Below are 20,184 nucleotides of genomic sequence, written 5' to 3'. Positions count from 1 at the left end.
AGCTGATCAAAGAAGGCAATGTCAACGCGAAACACAAACGCTATTAGTCAAGCTATCCCATTCCTAGACAGAACTTGTGATGCAAAATCATTTTAAAACTCAAGGCTACTCACGTGCCCTTTTAATCGCAGAGAGCCGGTGATGTCTTTCATGAATTGGTCAGAAATAAGATTGCAAATTGACCAGATTGTTTGTAAGATCCATTTAGATATAGCCTACAGACAACGTATACGTCCGTCATGTGAGGAATTCATTATTGAGACGGAACCAGAGGGTTGCTAAGATGGAAAACTCCAGCGGGTTCTCGAAGAAGCAGCATAAACTCCCATTCGATCACGGCGTCGCTGTCCGTTTCAGCACTATACTGATGCAGACTCCAAGCAAGTGCTGAAATCCTGTAGTCTGGTTTGTCCTCTGCGTCGGAAAATAGACACACGCCGTTTGTCCGTCCGCTTCATAGAGATACAACTAAAATATTTCTCGCTACTGGCTAATCCATATGTTCAAGAAGGACGATGAAACCTCGAGCATCGGACATAGTGGAGACAGTCCTGTCTGAGGATGAGGGGCGGAGTAGATCGATCGACAAGAGAAACGCAACTGGATCAGAGTCAAACGGGCCGGCCAGGGGGAGGAGGGGGATGGGGATGGGGGGGAAGCTAGCATGGCTAACATGTGTCAAGCCCTAGCGTAATGAAGGCCTTGGTAATGCCCCTGTTAGGCCTATCTGACCATTCTCATTGGCCTATTGGCCCCTATAACGTAAAGAACAAACTGGATTCATCAAGGAATGGCCTGCCTAATTAAGTTATAGGCTATTCAACAAGGCAATAAAGCGCAACCATTTACGTGGCATGACTTGCCACGTAAATGTCTGTAGCCTTACAAAAAAACATTCAACGTAGGCTATGTCACGTAGCCTATGGGGGAGCCCTGGTAATTGCGCTATAAAAAAAAGTAAATCCAACAAGTTTTATGTATGGTATCTTACAATATAGGCTAACAATAAGCCCATTTTAGACCAACTGTGTACGATAACTAATTATTTCATCTAAAAGCAGGCAAATGTTTTCCGAAGAACTCAGCTATAATGATCTGAAGTGTCTTAAGTTTGTCATCACCTGACTTGGTAGGTACCTCGATGTAGACTAATCCACTGTTTACACACGCGCCTTGACCGCTTGTGGGCCATGAGCCTTTTTAAAATACTGCAGTAAAGCCAAGAGGAGCCTTGAGCTTCTGGACGCACAAGACCGCTTGAAAACACTTAAAGTGGGGAGAGAAATGCAGAGAAACCTAGTCTGAACACTGTACCATCTAAGCATGTTCGCAATGTATAGATATACAGCCTAATTGTTTGACAATGTTTTAGTTAAGGTTTTACAAATATAGGCTACGACATACCACACCCGATGAGACTGCTTAAGCGACAAGACTGGTTGCATTAACATGTATGGGATATAACAGCACCGTGACCAGTTCTATTAACATATTTTTTGAAAATGTGCTGCAACAAAAGGCAATAAGGGGATGCCGCCGCCCCCTATGAACTGCCAAAACTGAGGCGCACCTATCTCACGCAATACAGTCTCAAGTAAGTCTAACGAGGGGAGGGGAGCCTGCATGCATGCCCAGTGCGGGAGGATGGTGGAGGGTGTGGGGCCAAAACTATTCAATTGATTCTTACAGAATGGAATAAAGGACAACAATGTAAAAAAGAACAGTTCGCAATGATAGGCTTATTGGTATGTGTGTATTGTAGGTTACTGACGGTACTGCCAACATGCACTGAAGTTTGACGTGACTGCACTTCACTATCCCCTCGTATGCGTATGTTTCACATTTTGACACATTGAAATGTCATTCTGTCCTGAGGCAGGCCAACACCCCGATTTACCTGCTTTTTCATTCCCGTGACATCCGCATTATACGAGCATTTTTTTCAAGTATGAACATTCATCCCTACTTCTAATTAAAGTTTCACATGCATATTTGCCCAAGTATTGGCATGGAGCCCTACACAAACGCTAGGAAAAGATGCTGAGAGGGGAACTGCTCTGCGGCAGTGATATGCAGACTGTAGACAGGGTAGGAGCATGATGCATCTCCCGACAAAACCCGACCGGACAAGAGAACAGAATGTCTACTTACTTTTTCCCGCATTAACAGATATCCAGCGTATAGTCACTGAACTGCAGATGTCGAAAAGATTCGGGAGAAACTGCGGCTGTCGCCATATTGTTGCTGCTATCTTCCTTCCCAGTGCGTGCGGCTACCCTGCATAATTGATGACTCTCAGCAAATTGTTAGGGAGTGTCGGTAAATGCCTTTAGTTTCAATAGAGACCGCAGCATCGTAAGCAAAATGATTACACAAATGCAACGCAGATAAGTAACAAGCAGTTTATTGTATGCCATATAGAATAATGTTAAGACATTACTTTTACCTTCAGCTATAGGTTTCGCAGGATATGTTTTCTAAAAAGATGGCAGAACTAACATCTGATGACATAATTTTTCTGGTCTAAATATTGTGAAAAATGAATTTTACTTACCCTTCTCTCTTCTTCCATTGTAATAAATCCCGCTTTGGATATCAAATAATGTGGTAGGGTTAATAGTCACTTAAGGTGATGAAACTACTATTGAGAAGGGCTTGCTGAGTTGCACTTGAAACTCACCTCAATCATAACATTGTTCATAACTAAGTCCTTACAAAACAAAGGGAAAGAAGTCCAACAAGTCCTCTATATAAAATACTATTTGAAGATGTTCTATCAGATATAGCTAGTTATGGTACAACTACTATTTATTCCATTCTGACATCCTATGTCTATGTACACTACTAACAGTAGGATACTATAATCACCTAGATTGGTTCAAACTTCCACAAACTAAGGCAGTTCACTGGAGCTGCTGAAGTGCACTGCCATGTTAGCTGCACCTTGAAAGTATCACAGACCAAAGAGGTTATTTAGTACCACATCTATCACAGACGTTAAGCAATTATGTTTTTTGTTACAATTTTATATAATCTATAGTCTGGACAAACAGTAAGATGCTTCAATTTACAGTGTGAAGGAGGTTGCATATTTGATCTGTTCTGATACAATTGTGTGATGGGGAGTCAGATGGCTGAGCGGTTAGGGAATCGGGCTAGTAATCAGAAGGTTGCCGGTTCGATTTCCGGCGTGCCAATGACGTTGTGTCCTTGGGCAAGGCACTTCACCCTACTTGCCTCAGGGAAATGTCCCTGTACTTACTGTAAGTCGCTCTGGATAAGAGCGTCTGCTAAATGTAAATGTGATGTACAAACCAATAGGTTAACACGGATGCATGGAGCTAAGGTTCAGGTGGCGCACCCAAAGAACATGATTCATGCATATCAACCAGACAGCACAGGAACTAAGGATATCATACAGTCATAGACATACAAGCTCCAATCATGATCTTATCAAGCATGATCATCACAAAGTTTATAATAGTTTGAAATTGTTAAAGGGCAAAAAGACCATTCATAATTTAGCACACAAAAAAGAAAGTGTTCATGTTTTATCTTTAGTATTATGGACATTCATGAAATTGTAGGCCCAATCTGAAACCGCAGTCGAAGTTATCTATGACCCAAAAATGTCTCTGTCTAGTGGAACGTCAGAGAACTGCAACCAAACTTAACTCCTGGTGTTTTTTAAAAATGGTTGAAACATTACTTCCAGACATTCAGTGTCTTACCTATGATTATAATGAAAGTCAGAGTTTCCATAATCATCTTGTGAAATACAAACTGTCCATTTATTTCAGTTTTTAAACTCACAAGATTATGGTATCAAAATCATCTTAATATATTTGCTAGACAGCTGATACAAAATATGTGTTTGATAAGTGGGATGCAATATCAATTTTTCTAGAAACCTACATGTCAACTAAGAAACTTGTTGTCTTTAAGTGACCCTAATGACACACATTACTACCACAGGTAGCATGCAGATGGGAACACAGGGTAAATATTAAGAATATTGACATGATGTGTAATTACTTATTACCTCATGTCCTATTGTTTCTATGGTTTATAAGTATGACAAAAGGCTAGTCTTAGCATGCCGGATATATGGTCTATAAACATGAACAGCAGAGGAAAGATGGACTTTGTACTGGTAGTAGTCTTCTGCATTTGAATATTTTACTTTAGAAGATGATCACAATTTAAGGAACACATTAGGATATTATTCTTGGCGCACATAAGCTTGTGAGTTTACTGTGCATCTATAGGCTGTATGTTACTTAAAGCAGTTGGCAGAATAAAGGAATACCAAATTCAATAGGATAAGAGTCCATGGAAGCTATTTTTTGACTGTTTAATGGCTTAGTTGTTACTTGTTTTTGTATTCACACACCTAGTTTATTTATGTGTATAACAATAGTTCCCATATTTTGAAAATATAAAGTAACCTAAACAATGAATAAGATAAAGCACACTTGTTTCTATTGTATGAATCTACGGGACCATTGCATGGTAAGAAAGAAGATGAAATCGCGACATCAACAGGTGATCTGGGATAAAGCACATTTGTTTTGTTTTTTATAAAAAAGTTGACATAGCATTACGTGGGAATCTTTGATTGGGCATTTCACAGAGCATGTAAGACGCACACTCGCCAACGTCAGTGACACTGTATCGAGAGGTTATATCTACTTCACTGAACTTCAGACTGGCTTTACACAATCACGACTCAAAGAACATCGAAAATGGGCCTCTGTATGAATTTATTAACGCTTTTTTTCACGGTTGTTACGTTGCCCCTTCAGCTAATGGAGGCACTGGGCGTGTACGGCATCTATAAGCGCATTTTCCCAATTATCCTTAACAAGATAACATTGAATTACAACAAGGTAATGCATGATAAGAAAAAGGACCTTTTCAGCACACTTATGGAGTTCAAACTCGAGCGTCCACTTCGTATTTTGGAGATCGGCTGCGGCTGCGGAGCAAATTTCCAGTTCTACCCCCCCGCGTGCAATGTGATTTGCACAGACCCCAACCCTCACTTCCAAAAATATTTGGACAAAAGTATGGAAGAAAACGATCACCTGACATTTGATAGGTTTGTCGTGGCTTCTGGTGAAGATATGGGGGTGGTTGAAGACGGATCTGTGGACGTGGTTGTCTGCACACTCGTACTCTGCTCCGTTAACAACGTACCACGCACTCTCCAAGAGGTGTATCGCATATTGAGGCCTGTAAGTTACGCAAATAGCCGAAATGTGGAAAACATCTATTAAATGCCCACGTTGTATTACCCTTTCCAACTGCCAACATCTCTGGTTGGTGCAACAGCGCCCAATTGACCTCTTAAAAAAACTTTTTTAATGTTTAGAGCTATTGATTTGGATCATATTTACGCACTGATATCACCAGCACCGTTTTTGTGTAACTGTGACAGTATACACTCGTGTACTCACTAAGCTATTTGCTTACACAACTCGATGTAGCCTACAGTAGTTTCACATATGATATTTAGAGCTTAGCAGACATCCCAACCTGCAGAGACTCATTTCCGGGAGGTGGCTTCACCCCCCGGGACGCAATCCGAACGCATGATGTACCCCCTCAACCAGCACGTACACCCCCCCCCCCCCCCCCCCAACATTAAGATGAACTCAAATGGCAGATTTTCTTAAGATCAGCACTCAACCATGTCCCCAATCATGTGCTTCAATTCAATTAATCTATAATTTAAAAATATATAATTTTATACTCCCATAGAAAATAGTTTTACTGTTGCAAATGTTGTACTTAAATATTGTATTGACATGTAACATTTAAATCTATGGCACGTCAGTGAAATATACATTTTAATAAATAAATGTAAAACATTATGATAAACTCAGTGTAATAAAGGTCAGCATATGTATAATAGTGTTGGAGTTAAATATGACTTATAATTAATATTATAAGTCCAAAAAGGAGTAGGGAGAAGTATGCACCTATGTGGTCCTAACCCTTTTCTATAATCAAATATCAAACCGTAATATTTTTCCTATTTAGCATTATTTACACATACAGCGTGCAGGTTACCGTACGTTACAGGTACATAATAAACATTCTTTTTTAAATCTGAAATGTCCTCTTTTGGTGAAATGATCCATGTCCTTTTATTTGTTTTAACAGGGTGGTGCTCTGTACTTCCTAGAGCATGTCATCTCAGACCCCTCTTCCTGGACATACTTCTTCCAGCATGTGTTGCAACCCATGTGGTACTACTTTGGAGATGGATGTGAACTTACAAGAGCTACATGGAAGGATCTGGAGACTGCTGGCTTCTCTGAGCTCAAATTGAGGCACATTGAAGCTCCAGTGGTATTTTTGATCAAACCACATATTATGGGCTATGTTGTGAAATAGGCCTACTTTGTCTTTGTAGACTTACAAGTAACACATTCAGTCCTTAAGTATTGGCACAGTGACACAATTGTAGTTGTTTGGCCCATAATAGCTTTTCCCCAGATGTCGACCCCAGCACTTGGCAGAATTATTGCACTTGGCAGAATTATATTAGTACCTGCACCTACTATATTAAAGTATTTTAAGTTGGATACTAATATTCTGTACTAATTTCCAGGATCTATATGTTCCAGCTTTTAAAGGGCATACATGTTGTGTAAATAATATGTTTTTAGAAAAGTTAAAATGATTCTAAATGTAGTTTGTTGAGTAAAGTAATAATCCCTAATTTGAAGTAATAATCACTCATTTGAAAAACCATGTCAAGAGGGAATTTATGGAACTTTATTACACCTAATCTCTCAAAACATAGCCTATAAAAGTAATATTATTTAAATGTATTCTTTGTCGTCACATGTTTTGTGTGATTTGTGAGGGGTTTGTGGGCCAGGGTCAAAGAGACAGATTGACTTTGAAGACCTACATATTTTGTGACTGCTCCATACTCGGTTTGGAATACAAGGGTGCCACCGTGAGGCAAAATAAGACGATGTCATATGACTTCGCATCCAGCCAGTACTACTGGATTCTGCCAAATGAGAAGGGTCTTTCTGCGGAGTGCGGAGTGCAAGACGGACGGTAGTAGGGGTATGCAGAAGGAGGCGTATCTGGTACTTACCCCAAAACAACGCAGGATCTCCCTCAATGTCTCCAGACTCAGAGGGCAGAACGTCCCACACCCGTTTAAAGTTGGCATTAAAACCGACCAATGGGCTACTATGGGCGTGTCTTAGTCTTGCGGGCTGCAGATGAATACGATTGTAACAAGCACAAGTTCAGACCAAGGTTTTTCTGGAAAATGAGATATTTTATGAATTTTTGCAAGATTATTTGCTGGATAATATGTTTGCCTCTTCTGTTTATGGAGATAGTGGGAATATATGGCATTTACAAGCGTTTGTTTCCATTACTTGCTTATAATATCACTTTTTCATACAACGACAAAATGCACGAAAATAAGAGGGATCTTTTTAAAAACTTGAACACATTTGCAAATACCAAGGATGGCACACTTCGCCTCTTGGAAATTGGTTGTGGAAGCGGAGCAAACTTCAAGTTCTATCCCTACGGTTGCACGGTAATTTGCACAGACCCTAACCTGCACTTCAAAAAGTACCTTCAAATGAGTATGGATACTAACATGCATCTGACTTATGAGCAGTTTGTTGTTTCTTCGGGGGAAGACCTTCGTAGTATGAAGGATGAGTCAGTGGACGTGGTTGTTTGTACTTTGGTGCTATGCTCTGTCATCAACGTTCCTCGTGTCCTAGAAGAGGCAAAGCGCATTCTCAAACCCGTAAGTTGTAGGCTAGACAAAATTATAGAAACAATGTTTAGTGTCCCTCCACAAATTACGGTGATGAGACAACAACCGTAAATGATTGGAAAGCATGAGAACTACAGCTAAGTCACATCGTCGGGGACGCATGCTGCCCTTGTGTTAAAAGTTAAACTGGTGGTACTTAAGTCTAATGTATTTTTAGATAAGCTCAAGAGCTTAGAGCATTTACATGGCGTTTAGTGGTAAAATCCTAGACACACTGACACCTTTTTAAACAAGCTTAAAATCTACAAATATACACTACCGGTCAAAAGTTTTAGGACACCCCCATTTTTTCAATTTGTATTGAAATTTAAGCAATTCAAGTCCAGTGAATAACCTGAAATGGTACAAAGGTAAGCAGTAAACTGCCAGAGGTAAAAAATAAATAATAGTTTAGGTTTTTCAATTAACAAAGGAAGACAGATGGACCATTATAACCCTTAAAAGTGTAGGTCTTTACTTCAGATAGAAATTGCCAATAAAGCCAAGGTGTCAGTGAGTACAGTTTCCTACACCATCAAAAGGCACCTGGAAACTGGAGGAAACTCTGACAGGAAGAGGTCTGGCAGACCCAAAGCCACAACAGAATGAGAAGACAAGTTTCTGAAAGTCAACAGCTTGTGTGATAGGCGGCTCATAGGACAACAGCTTCAAGCACAGCTTAACACTGGTCGAAGTACCGAAGTTGATGGTTGAAAGTGATGGTTTGGGGGCTCTTTTGCTGGATCCAGAGTCAGCGACTTCCACAGAGTGAGTGGCACCCTGAACCTAAACTGCCACAGCATTTTGCAGCATTTCAACCATCAACTGAGACTTGCTTACTTCGACCAGTGTTAAGCTGTGCTTGAAGCTGTTGTCCTGTGAGCCGCCTATCACACAAGCTGTTGACTTTCAGAAACTTGTCTTCTCATTCTGTTGTGACTTTGTTTTTTGTTGTTTAACCTCTGTCAGTTTACCGCTTACATTTGTACCATTTCAGGTTATTCACTGGACTTGAACTGCTTAAATTTCAATACAAATTGAAAAAATGGGGGCGTTCTAAAACTTTTGACCGGTAGTGTATATCCTTATGAACCCATTTACATTTAGTCATTTAGCAGACACCCTTATCCAGAGCACATTTAAACCTACTCGACACAATGAATTACTTAGTATTGTCCACCAAACAGCCTTTAGCCACTCCTGGTTTCATTTCAGAGGGTGCATTATCTGTGGGAAGCTGTTGCAAAGACAAACCTGCAATCGATTTAACTTCTACTAATGAGTTGTTTTGGTCAACAGGGGGGTGCCTTGTACTTTCTGGAGCATGTAGTTTCAGATCCCACCACCTGGACATATTTCTTACAGCACGTACTGCAGCCTCTTTGGTACTATCTGGGGGATGGATGTGTTGTTACCAGGGCAACATGGAAGGATTTGGAGGCTGCTGGCTTCTCCAAGCTGAAACTGAAGCACATTGAAGCTCCACAGGTCACCTTGATGATCAGACCACATATTTTAGGATATGCTATAAAGTAAACTTGCCTTAGCCTTTATCTTTTTTTTGCACAAGTGTAAACAGGCCTTGACAGAATGCTTTCAGCTAATCACAGCATTGTTGCTGTGACCCTATGGGGGAAAACACTCAGAAATGTCAGTATGTCACTGGTATAGGGTTAAAAGGTTTATTACAAAGTGTCACTGTACAGTGAGTAATCTATTAGGTTCAATATGTAAAGAATGAAAAAATATTTATTTCATATTACTTACAGAATGAGCGATTGCTTTTGTATTCCCTTGTTTGTTTTGTGTGTGTGCCCCCCAGCCTGCCGCCTTAAGATATAGAAAATAAATATTACCCTGACATTGTGCACTCTCTCCCTGATAGATTGTCCAAGTAACAGCCAAGTTAGGTGTACACAATGTTTTCTAATATCCCTTTGCACTAATAAGGAATGGCAACTGTAACATTTTATCTCATGGGGACTAGGGTGTGGACGTTTAGGGATCACATAAAATGAACTTGAATCACATCATAGTTTTAACACAGTCAAAAATCTGCATTACATGTTGCAGTGGGAATCAGCAGGTTTCTACCATAAAACTTCAAAAGATGGGACAATCAGAAGCTGATATAAAACTAAAGGAACAAAATTGAGTGTCAGTGATTACATATCAAGCCTCGTGCGCGCTCACACAATATTCACAAATATAAACAGTTAAGCGTTAGTCATTCTTCCAGTAGCTCAATAAAAAGACAAGGAAAAAAGTCTTATTTCACACTATCATTGTCTTTTAGAATGGGAGCTTCCCATTGCCAACCCTCACTCGACATTTGTTAAAACAAAATATTGTATAAAACACAAAAACTGAAGACAAGGATATCTAATGCAAAGTGTAAGGTGTTCCCGGTTAACCCTCTGTTGTCCAGGTGAGTAGCGCTGTAGCCATTTCCAAGACCTATTTGTATTAGTCCTATTCATTTGAATGTCTGGCCAGGTTATCCTGTTTTGACACAGTAAAGGTCCTTTAACGTCTTCAGCTCCTCAATAAGGGTTTTGTTCTGGTTCTCTAGAACAGCTACTCGGTTTTCCAGACACTTGACGTATTCTTTCTTCTTCCTACGACACTCACGGGCCGCTTCTCTGGACGGGCAAGCAAAACAATTTCAGGGTCAGGGACTGTAGTACATCTTTATCCATTCTGCAGGGCACTACATACAGTTCTAAAAGGTATTTTGGCATGCTTAGAAGGGTAGGCAGTCTGTACTGAAGAGGTCTGTCATCAACCACTGATCAATTAACAATAATAAAGATTACAAATAATGATAACTATTTATTGTATACTGTTTTGAATGTTCTGAATATAATAAACAATGTTTGATCTATACCCTGCTTCATTATTATGTCATGAGAATGTCCAGGAAAAAAATGCTTTGAATTATGTTGCTTCTATCATTGATTAACTGTCATTATGCTGTTTGCTAAAGCTTGCTGATGCCTGCATAGCCATGTTAGTTCTTTAGGAGGATGTAGGATGCAACTATGAAATGTCTTTGACACTAGATTGTAGGTCAGAGGTCACAATGTTACCAAAGTGTATAGTGCCAGGAAACTTTGAACAAGGCAAAAAGGAGGAACATCAAGGCCATTTCTAGGAGCCCTATCTAAAGACTAAACAAAAGCTATCTAGCACCATGAATGCAGCATCTTCTTTCTGTGCTTGCAAAGCCATGTTGATTGTCACCCCCCCCCCCCGCCTTCCATATTGTGATACTATTTAACTGCCTTTAATTCCTGTATTCTTTGTCCAGTCTTCTGAGATGCTCAGCTTGAGTGTATCAGATACCGGCACCTTGCAGATCTGTAATAAATACTTTTTGTCTTGAACTTGTATTTGCCAACTGACTTCATTGACTTGGTACTTTCACAGCAGTTGGGTAAAATAAGGTACTTCTTCAGTACCTCAAGCAGTGCCTGTATTGTCTGTCGGAGATGTATATGTTTATGATAGGTAGGCTTATTAACCTTGCATTTGACTTAAACTTGACATAAATACTTGCTAATGATGATTACCACAATGATAAAACAATGCTAGTTTGGTCCTAGTATGTTGAGCTCATGTTCAGACATAAAGTCACAAGAATCCTTCTTAAATGTGGAATGCATAAGAGGCGTGGTGTGTCCAAATAGGCAGTAGTGCAATGTGAGCATACCCCCAGACTCAGTAACAACAACCTCCCTCCAACCCCACATACCTGTTCTTTGCCAGGCGGATTTCTCTCTTCATAGAGGGGTCATCACTCTTGCCCTGAGACAGTCCTGCAGGGGAAGTCATAACCACGGTCTGAGGAATGGAACTGGATGTGGGCGCTGTGCGAATCTGATATGTCTGCATCTCTCCTCCTGCACCTGAAAGAGAGGGAGATGATATGGTACAATCTTTAGGTTATAACTGTCCCTGACATTCCTTCCAAATCTGTCCCACAAACTAAGCTGCCAATAGACAACTTGTCTTTTTATACTTTGAGGGTATCAGTTGCATCATTTAAAAAAATTATATAATACCATAGATGTCTCCATACTCACTTTGTACGACCACCTGGTTGCTGGGCACCAATATCTGCTGTCCGTCTGGCGTCTGGGCGTACTGAAGGATGGTGGTGCCCTGTTGAGCTGAGCCGGAGTTGGTCATGGTAAGGGTCTGCAGGCCCTGGAAGCCCTCTGACCCAGGGCTGGCCAGCTGAATAGTGCCATTGGGGGCAATAGTAACTGCAAAAAAAAGAAACATGGACTAACAGTGTTCAAACTGAAGAGGCTCCGGGGGTCCCAAGCAGCTAGGACCCACACAATTAGAACCATGGCGGTCCCTTGCTATTTGTGTTATCCCCTTCACCTACCCTTGTCTAAAATACAGATTTTAGACAATGTTTAATGTCAATTGGGCTAATAACTCCATTACTACAGATAATGTATTGCTCAGTAGCCACAGTGTAGACTACAGGTGGAGGTTTTGGGGCAGGTCTTACTGTATTGGCCGCTGCTCGTCTGGTAGATGGTGGGGGTGGTGGGGACTGTGACTGTTGTTACACCAGAGGAAGCAGCAATGTCATCCTCTCCATCGTTGCGTGACATCACTTCCTCAGCAGACAATTCATTTAGGATTTTCCTAAATCCAACCAAAAGAATGCAGGATTGTACTCATTTATTGGAAATAACCCAAACAACAATTTTGTCATTTTCACACAAGGACAATGCCTGCAAAGATTAAGACCAATAAATGCAATGTAGTAGAATTATTTACAGAAGGTGTCAAGTAATATGTTTTTTTTTTGTGTGGTATACCTATAGGATGGTCGTCGAGCTAAGATCTCTCTAGTCTTCTGGGCAGAAGCTCCACTGTCTGACGAGTCCTGTGAGTCATCACTGTCTGAGCCCTGGCCCTGCAAGGACAGAACAGAGCATTACTGAAAAAACAAGGGGACTTATGCATTGAATTCTTCGGCACTATGACAAATCTGTCCAGGTCTTACCTGCACAGTCTGCACCTGAGGAGACTGAATGACTGAGGACTGTGCAGACTGAATGACTCCCTGGACTTGAAACTGACCACCTGGAAGCTGAACCACTGTCACAGGAGAACCGCCCAGAGACATCTGAAAGCAAACGTGTATTCAGGCATACATCAACCATTGCTAGGAGGTCAGATAATGCACTTAGAATGTAACTGGTGATTGGATATTTTCTTTACTTGCTGGGCTATCTGTGATATCTGAGAGGCTGTGATGGTGGTTGGGATAGTGATAATCTGGGACTCTGTGCCATTGCTGTTCTGCTGCACCTCTTCCATGGTCACTGTGTACAAAGAGAATATGCTATAGCATTAATGGTTAATGATCTTGTATTGCTTGATAAAAAACAAGCCAAACAATTAACTAGATTGCATCTAAAATATTTATAGGGACATATAAATACCCCCCCCCCCCCCATTTTCATTTTTATTAACAATTTGCAAGTTCTAAATCAGACGAGGATCACACACACACTGCCACAGAACAACTCGTTTTCTGGATTACACGCAATGACACGTGTTTTTTTTGTAGCTAACGTTAGGCTAAAGTTTTTATAAATTTCTGTGGCTAACGTTATTAAAGCAATGTCAATGCGTTTGTGTACAATTCAAATTATGAAATTGCTAACTACAGCTAACTGGTCATGTATAATGTTTTCCAAATGATGAGCTAGCTAGCTAGCAAGATATTAACATTATAACTTCGCAAAAGCTAAACAAACTAATGCTAAGCATGCTAACATCCGCTTTATCGACTAATTCGTTAATAGCTTGCCAACTAAACATTGTTCTACTGTCTCCAACGACTAGCAGAATGAGTGAGCTTTTGTCTCAATGAGCGAATTTGTGTAATACAGTGCGGCACAGTCACTGGCACGCAAGTACCCGCGTCAACAGACGTCAGCGATACAAGGAGCCATTAATACACCTTCCTTTTTAACAACGACGAGGAGTTGACGGAGTCGTAGCCGCCATTACTAGCGCAACACACCATTGTGCCGTTGTAAAGAGCAGGGCAGATGGCAAGGCGGTTTTTCAGAATTTAGGCTTGCCAGGGAGATTACCTTTGTCAAGTGTTGTTCTGCTGCGTAGAGTTCGATGATGACGATGATAATTATAGCTATCCTTTGAAAACTGTGGAGAACATATGGCTACAAGCTAAATGCTAAAAATATAGCTAAGAGCTAGCTAGCTAGCTAAATAGCTACCAAAAAAAGTAAACACTTTTTTCATAGGAAGTAGGCGGCACTGCGCGCCACCTCTGCAAGGACATATGACGTAATTGCTTCCTTTGAGCACGGTGATTGGATGGATTGCTGTTTTTGCAAAAGCAAAAGGGAACATTGTCAAGATGTTTTTTTCAACTTTCCTATAATACCGAGCACTTCTGTGAATAATCAGTTATTTTTCATGAAATAAGATGGATAACAATAACATGTAATAAATAACATGTTAATTGTAAAAATGCATTTTCTATAAACTTTTAATTGAAAAAACTACGATGGCATTTTCTGAAAAATCGTGTCCTTTATTCATTTGCGAATTTAAGTATAAAACCAGTACAACCAATTTACAAAATAGAAAAAAATAGAAAATATTGGAATGGGATACTATCATCACTTATTTATTCATAAATTATGTAGGCTAATGTACCTCCAAAATGCTCCAGAGCTTCAAGGATTAATTGGTGGATATAATATACCTGCCCATAACAAATGTATAATTTTTTTATGTATTGAAATATTTTATAAACACAATTTACTAAGAGTGCATACATAACATATTGGTTGAACAACTCCAGACAGAGATGTGCAATGCTTTGTATAACACTGGCCAAACTAGTCAATCTTTTCCTTACATATTTTTAATTCGGCCCAGGCTTTGCAAGCATTGGAATTTACAGAGAGGGAGCAGGAGCAAAAAAGTGTGAGTCCCATTATTGTCCCCAACTAACCCACCACACCTGCTCTGGTTGCAATTAGCTTTCAAAAAGTGTTCTTTTCTTTTTTTACAAACAAGGGTTTGATTGATAGAAGAAAATCCCAGATGTACCTTGGTCTTCCATCAGAGTACAACTGTTACCTGGATTATTTGAAATAGAAAATTATTAAATATTAAGTTGTCCCTCCTGCAAGACTGTTAAAGCTGTTTTCTACTTGTGCTTGGAGTCATGAAAAGATTGCATTGTGAACATGTAATATCAACTCAAAGGTAGCATTATAATGCAATGTTCTATCTCATTTTTGTTTATTTTAAAATAGATCACAGCCATTTAATCTCACACACAATTTCTATGTCTTTTCAACCATACAAAGGGGACAATTGTTTAAATCATTCACATCTCTGATCCAAACAAATCCTGAAGAATAATGGGTTAGTACATCCGCAGCACATTGTTTCTATTCTCACATTATAATGTACTGTTTAAACTTGAATTAACGTGTAGTGTTTGGCATAGGCTTGAGTTACAAGGTTTAATGTAATTCACACTCAGACCAAAATTATCAAAACATTAAATGTATGTACATGTTTAACAGTACAGTATAATAAATGGCTAATTGTACACACATCAAATTCATTATGAGGAACCAATAATAAGTTATGATGAGGAGCAAGGACAGAGGGACGTATAGATAAGAGGGAACATAATATCATATACAAAACAAAATCTGTTAAAACTTAACAGTAAATAAAGTATTCCTCACCACACTGTATGTGTGGAGGATAGAAAAACATTACAACAGCATAAGTGGTTGATGTCCCTCTGCCTTGGCTACAGTACACTTCCTGTATTTGTCAGTAAAGGACACTTCAAGGGGCCTCCTGTAGAATTCAAGCAATATGATTGGCTCAGGTGTGCAAATGACTTATACAGGGGCAAAAATATTCCAGTGATTCAAAGAGGAGTGCATCCCATTTCAAACACCCGACCAGTTGGATAGAGATCCATGCATGAGAAATATCATGTTCTATTCTACTTACCAGAGTAGAGCCCTTTCAGTCATCCTTCTCTGTACATAAGTGATTCTCAGACTAGTCCAATCTCATGAACTGATGCATTTCAGCTGAACAATAAATTGTTTCTTTAGTCTGTTGAGACTATAGTATTAATTAGGTACTGTGAAAGGGGTAAGAGGTACTATAGTACACCATGCTGTACACCACAAAAGCATTGAGGGCACATTCACTGTGAGACTTGCATGTTAACATTTGTATGAAAATAAAATACTGGCTTTCTAACACCTAACTGAGTGGTGACAGTAGACATCCATAATTAAAATGTGTTTAAGTATCTATAACATATTACAAACCATTTGATATCTACAAATGTTTGTGTATTTTGACATATTTAACAAGGACCTTCCTGACATCGATTACACCTTTTAAAAGCTCAATACCTCGTCTTTGGAAAACCTTAATACTCATATTGACCGTGCAAAATGAGTAACATTATAGCTGTCCATTAAAAGACATGTATTAACATTATAATTAGTACACTAATGTAAACTAATGGTTTGCCACATGGTTTTATGCATTTATGAGGACTGCTTCACTATCACCACACTGATGGGCCAAGTGTTTACCATAGAGCTTTATCATGATTATCTTATTTTTAAATACCCTGGTATTAATCATTAGAAATGACTTATTGTCATTTGCTGTGGACCATGCTTGGTTTCGGCATGATTTCTCAGAATTGAATCCTGAACCACAAGGAATGTGCATAACTTGTCGTGACTCCTGGAGTCATGACATAAGTGTCATGAAAAAATAGACAATTTGAAGGAAAGTGCAAGATTAGCATTCAAATATTTGAAAATCACTACTGGCATTTTTGTGTTAAAATGATTAAATTCTTATTTACAATATTACATCAGCCCACAACTAGGTTAGTTATCCAGAAACCATCACGTGAGAGAGATCCATTTAGAGTTTATACATTTTTAAAATAATATCTATACAATCACAAACATATATCTAAAATACAGAGGCCTTTATGGATACAGTACAGTTTGTTTTTTTTACCTCTGGCCCCAACCATCCCTTTGGGTAACTGTCTGGTATCCCACTCAGAAAACATAAACATTATTGAAAAGGAAATAATCAGCTATACTCAAAATTCAAAGATAGGAGTTGTGTGTTGTAAGACAAGAAATAAACAAATGATCTCAATTTAGAATTTGTGAATTGAGAAATGTACAGGTTACCTTTTTATAGCTATAGAAAACAATTAAGTGCAACAGGGTTGAGAAATAAATGGCGAGAATCCAACACTGCTGACACCATTATTGATCAGTGTTAAACACTGCCCCTCCCCTTGGACCTTTTTATGTGTGTGGAGTGGTGGTCTCACATCCCCTTAAATCCCATAACATTGCATCATGTAGGTGAAAAGTGCTTCAAATGGTATGGTAGTAGTTCACCTGAGGGGGGATTGTTTTGACAACAGCACCTGAAAACATTTAGACTCAGTGCAATAAGGGAGAGTCAAGCTGTGAGGGAAAGAGAAGGAGGGCATACAGCTAGCTCCTCCCCTCCAGGTCCAGTTCAGTAAAACGGACTGGGATAAGTAGGTTCTGGTTAGCTTCATCCAGGTTGGAGAACAGTAGCTTTACAACACAGTGTACAGTGTCTCAAACATAACACAGGTCATGCATAATGACTCTGATATCCAACACACAGATGACCCCACCACAGGACAGCTCACTGGTGAGTGGGATGAGGTCCAAACTTCACTCTTGTGTTGTGAGTTTGTAGGGTGGTCCAAGAGGTTTTTAGCCATCACTGAACTTGGACACTGGCCAGACCAGCCCAGACCTCAGGTCCCATGCTCCAGCCCTGAACTCCCAGCCCACCTCACATGTTGTAGGCCACATAGATGGGGTCCAGCTGGTCAGCCAAGAAAGAGTCCCTCAGGTGCATGCGCTGCTTCTCCCCACGAGAGTTGATGGGGATGACCCCGGGGTCCACAATGACCACCACACCCACAATGAGGTGGTGCTCCTCCAGGACGACGTTGGTGACGAGGGGCACCAGGTCCAAAGCGTCCTGCTCTGAACCACACAACTCCGACACCACCACCAGAAGGTTGGTCCATGTGAACACCGCACTGGGGGAGAGGTGTGGGAAGGAGATGGAGTTACAGAGAGAATGTTTATAATATGTCTTTAGTGAGTTAGGATGAATTTATATGAGACACAATATACCGCAGTTAGCAAATAGGCTCACATAGATACCAACACACATTTTAAAATATAAGTCCTAAAGCAGATGAACTAAAGATGTAGCCAAGTACAGTACAGTACACTTGCGAGCGTAATTACCTCTCAGCAATGCTGCGATGAGCCCGAGACACTGAGGTCTCGATGTCAATGGGATGATAACGCAGTCCCCTAAGCTCCAACGTCTCATCCAAGGAGCCCACCACAAACAGGGCATCATGACGATCTGTGTGTGTAGGTATGGAAGTCAGGTTGCAGTTTTCTGCATCTGTTTTCCCCCCTCTATTTCCTATATTACCTCTAATGGGCATATTGGTTACATTCATCCAATTAGCAACTGTCAACAAGACAAAATAGTTAACCTTGTTAACCTGCACAATCCTTTTAGCATTGACCTAAGCTTTGTTTAACTCCTTAACCTCCTTAGCCTCAATACAGACCACGCAAGCTAAAGCCTGAACCGTGTACCATCACTGAACCGTGATGTCAGCAGGTTCACTCACCCCCGCTAGCGTCAAGCAGCTCTGTCCTCTTGACGAAGCCCAGGTAGCCCGTCCTGGCCCACAGTGTCTGGGGGTCTCCAAAACTGAGCTTGGTGTTAAAGTGATCTGCTTGCAGGCTCTCCTCCCCATAGATGGTGTAGTAGCCACTGGCACTGTGGGGGCTGTTCACCCAGATCTAACAGGGAGGGGGCAGGGTAGGGAAATATACTGAATGTTTAGTCACACAATCTGAGATAGATCATGGTTTTGTTTCATTGCTGATACGAATCCATCTGACCTCTCCAAGATGAGAGTCTCCGAGAGGCCCTCTGGTTTCTGGGTTCACAATGATCACCCTGACGCCTGGCAAGATCTAGAGAGACACAGAGACAAAGAGAAGTTAGGAATACTTCTATTTGCGAAGTGGAAGATGTTCTGTGAAAGCTTGCTGTATACAGACACCTACTTTGCCAGACTCCATTAGAGGGAGACTCTGGGGTGCTCCTCTCTCCACCAGCCTCACTCTGAAACACACCCATTACAAGCATGTCATGACACAAAAACGCATGGTCAGAAGTTTTTTCCTTTGTCCGTTCAACATCAATAACCATCCAAAGAAAAGCGTGTGACTGCCAGTCCGTCATCATGTGTTCTCACCTGTCATGGCGCAGGGACTTCATGTCCACAAACACAGTGGAGGGGTCTGGCCCAGTGGTGCCCTAGAGAACACACACGACAACCACACTGAAGACCTGAATACGCCACTACTGACACACCACAGTCCTGGACTGTTCACATGTCGTGGACTGGCCTTCCGCTGCTAACAGAGGTAAACTACTTCTGACCGGCCTCAGCACTGAGACCACCCTGCAGACTCAGACCTACATATAGCACACTCCAGGGGAGGGAACTACTAGGCTAAAAGCTTGTATGGTATTAGCTCAGGTGTGGCACAGTATGAGGGGTTATGGTGGTGGTGGTGGCGGCTGGTCTGTACCTGCAGGCAGATGGCCAAGTTGACCCTGGACCCGAAGGCCGTGCTGACAGCCCGGGGGGACAGACCCAGATCTTTAAACAGCTTGGAGAAGGAGTGTGTGAGGGAGAGCCGGGGACGCTCCTCTGCTATCACCACACAGCTCCTCACACATGACAGGCTGAGCCCTCGGGCCTGCACAAAGGGTTAGAGAGTAAATTGAAGTCCCTGGAAGTATGGGAATGCAGCATAAATGCATTACAAAAGAAAACCGAAAGCCTGCGACAGTCTGAGAGGTAAGAGGACGAGAGAGAGGGAGAAGAGCTGCTGCTGTGGGCCTCTCCGGTACGCGTCTGTGGGTGTGCGTCTGTGGAGGTACGTCTGTGGATGTGCGTCTGTGGATGTGCGTCGGTGGATGTGCGTCTGTGGGTTCCTCACCTTGAGGATCTCAGTCTGCGTGCCCAGGCCCTTGGTGCAGAGCTCCATGACAGAGTAGGAGCAGAAGGTGTCTCTGATGCGGTACTGACTGAGCGTGCTCAGCCACAGGGGCAGGCAGGTCTCCAGCTCAAAAGGAGGGATGAGGATGGATTGATGGCCCGAGTACACACTGGGAGACAAGAAACACGCCAGGGT

General features: G+C 41.1%; 5 protein-coding genes across 9 annotated transcripts in view; 2 read left to right on the top strand and 3 right to left on the bottom strand.

Annotated features, from left to right (window-relative positions):
* scn8ab (sodium channel, voltage gated, type VIII, alpha subunit b) overlaps positions 1-2,289 on the bottom strand; it is a 37,873-nt gene extending 35,584 nt beyond the window's left edge. The window contains exon 1 of the mRNA XM_062466084.1: positions 2,152-2,289. The gene's annotated coding sequence lies outside the window, so the exon portion shown is untranslated. The remainder of the gene's footprint in view (positions 1-2,151) is intronic.
* A 2,386-nt stretch (positions 2,290-4,675) lies between these two features.
* tmt1a.1 (thiol methyltransferase 1A, tandem duplicate 1) lies at positions 4,676-6,591 on the top strand. Its single transcript, XM_062466033.1, has 2 exons — positions 4,676-5,237; positions 6,169-6,591. The coding sequence occupies exons 1-2, from the start codon at positions 4,746-4,748 to the stop codon at positions 6,400-6,402; spliced, it is 726 nt and encodes a 241-aa protein (XP_062322017.1). The 5' UTR covers positions 4,676-4,745; the 3' UTR covers positions 6,403-6,591.
* Positions 6,592-6,740: 149 nt separating this feature from the next.
* LOC134023707 (N6-adenosine-methyltransferase TMT1A-like) lies at positions 6,741-10,131 on the top strand. The gene is made up of 2 exons (XM_062466021.1): positions 6,741-7,798; positions 9,107-10,131. The coding sequence occupies exons 1-2, from the start codon at positions 7,211-7,213 to the stop codon at positions 9,341-9,343; spliced, it is 825 nt and encodes a 274-aa protein (XP_062322005.1). The 5' UTR covers positions 6,741-7,210; the 3' UTR covers positions 9,344-10,131.
* On the bottom strand, positions 9,476-14,148 carry atf1 (activating transcription factor 1). Of its 2 annotated transcripts, none has more exons than XM_062466009.1 (8): positions 13,927-14,148; positions 13,055-13,158; positions 12,837-12,959; positions 12,649-12,746; positions 12,333-12,472; positions 11,893-12,075; positions 11,562-11,715; positions 9,476-10,449 (listed from the first exon to the last, which is right to left on the bottom strand). In XM_062466009.1, the coding sequence occupies exons 2-8, from the start codon at positions 13,151-13,153 to the stop codon at positions 10,305-10,307; spliced, it is 942 nt and encodes a 313-aa protein (XP_062321993.1). In that variant the 5' UTR covers positions 13,154-13,158; positions 13,927-14,148; the 3' UTR covers positions 9,476-10,304. The 2 variants fall into 2 exon arrangements, with proteins under 2 accessions (XP_062321993.1, XP_062321985.1); XM_062466001.1 differs by having other exon boundaries at positions 13,939-14,148.
* A 265-nt stretch (positions 14,149-14,413) lies between these two features.
* Positions 14,414-20,184, bottom strand: part of dip2bb (disco-interacting protein 2 homolog Bb) — a 29,756-nt gene continuing 23,985 nt past the window's right edge. For all 4 annotated transcript variants that reach the window (XM_062465929.1, XM_062465935.1, XM_062465944.1 and 1 more), the window contains 8 exons: positions 19,990-20,158; positions 19,576-19,746; positions 19,236-19,297; positions 19,045-19,102; positions 18,877-18,951; positions 18,600-18,774; positions 18,199-18,322; positions 14,414-17,984 (listed from right to left, as the gene is read on the bottom strand). In XM_062465929.1, the coding sequence (XP_062321913.1) occupies positions 17,732-17,984; positions 18,199-18,322; positions 18,600-18,774; positions 18,877-18,951; positions 19,045-19,102; positions 19,236-19,297; positions 19,576-19,746; positions 19,990-20,158 (1,087 nt within the window). In that variant the 3' untranslated portion in view covers positions 14,414-17,731. The remainder of the gene's footprint in view (positions 17,985-18,198; positions 18,323-18,599; positions 18,775-18,876; positions 18,952-19,044; positions 19,103-19,235; positions 19,298-19,575; positions 19,747-19,989; positions 20,159-20,184) is intronic.

The sequence above is a fragment of the Osmerus eperlanus genome, chromosome 1 (assembly GCF_963692335.1).
Source record: "Osmerus eperlanus chromosome 1, fOsmEpe2.1, whole genome shotgun sequence".
In the NCBI taxonomy this organism is placed as follows: Eukaryota; Metazoa; Chordata; class Actinopteri; order Osmeriformes; family Osmeridae; genus Osmerus; species Osmerus eperlanus.
This window is presented reverse-complemented; position numbering and strand designations above follow the sequence as displayed.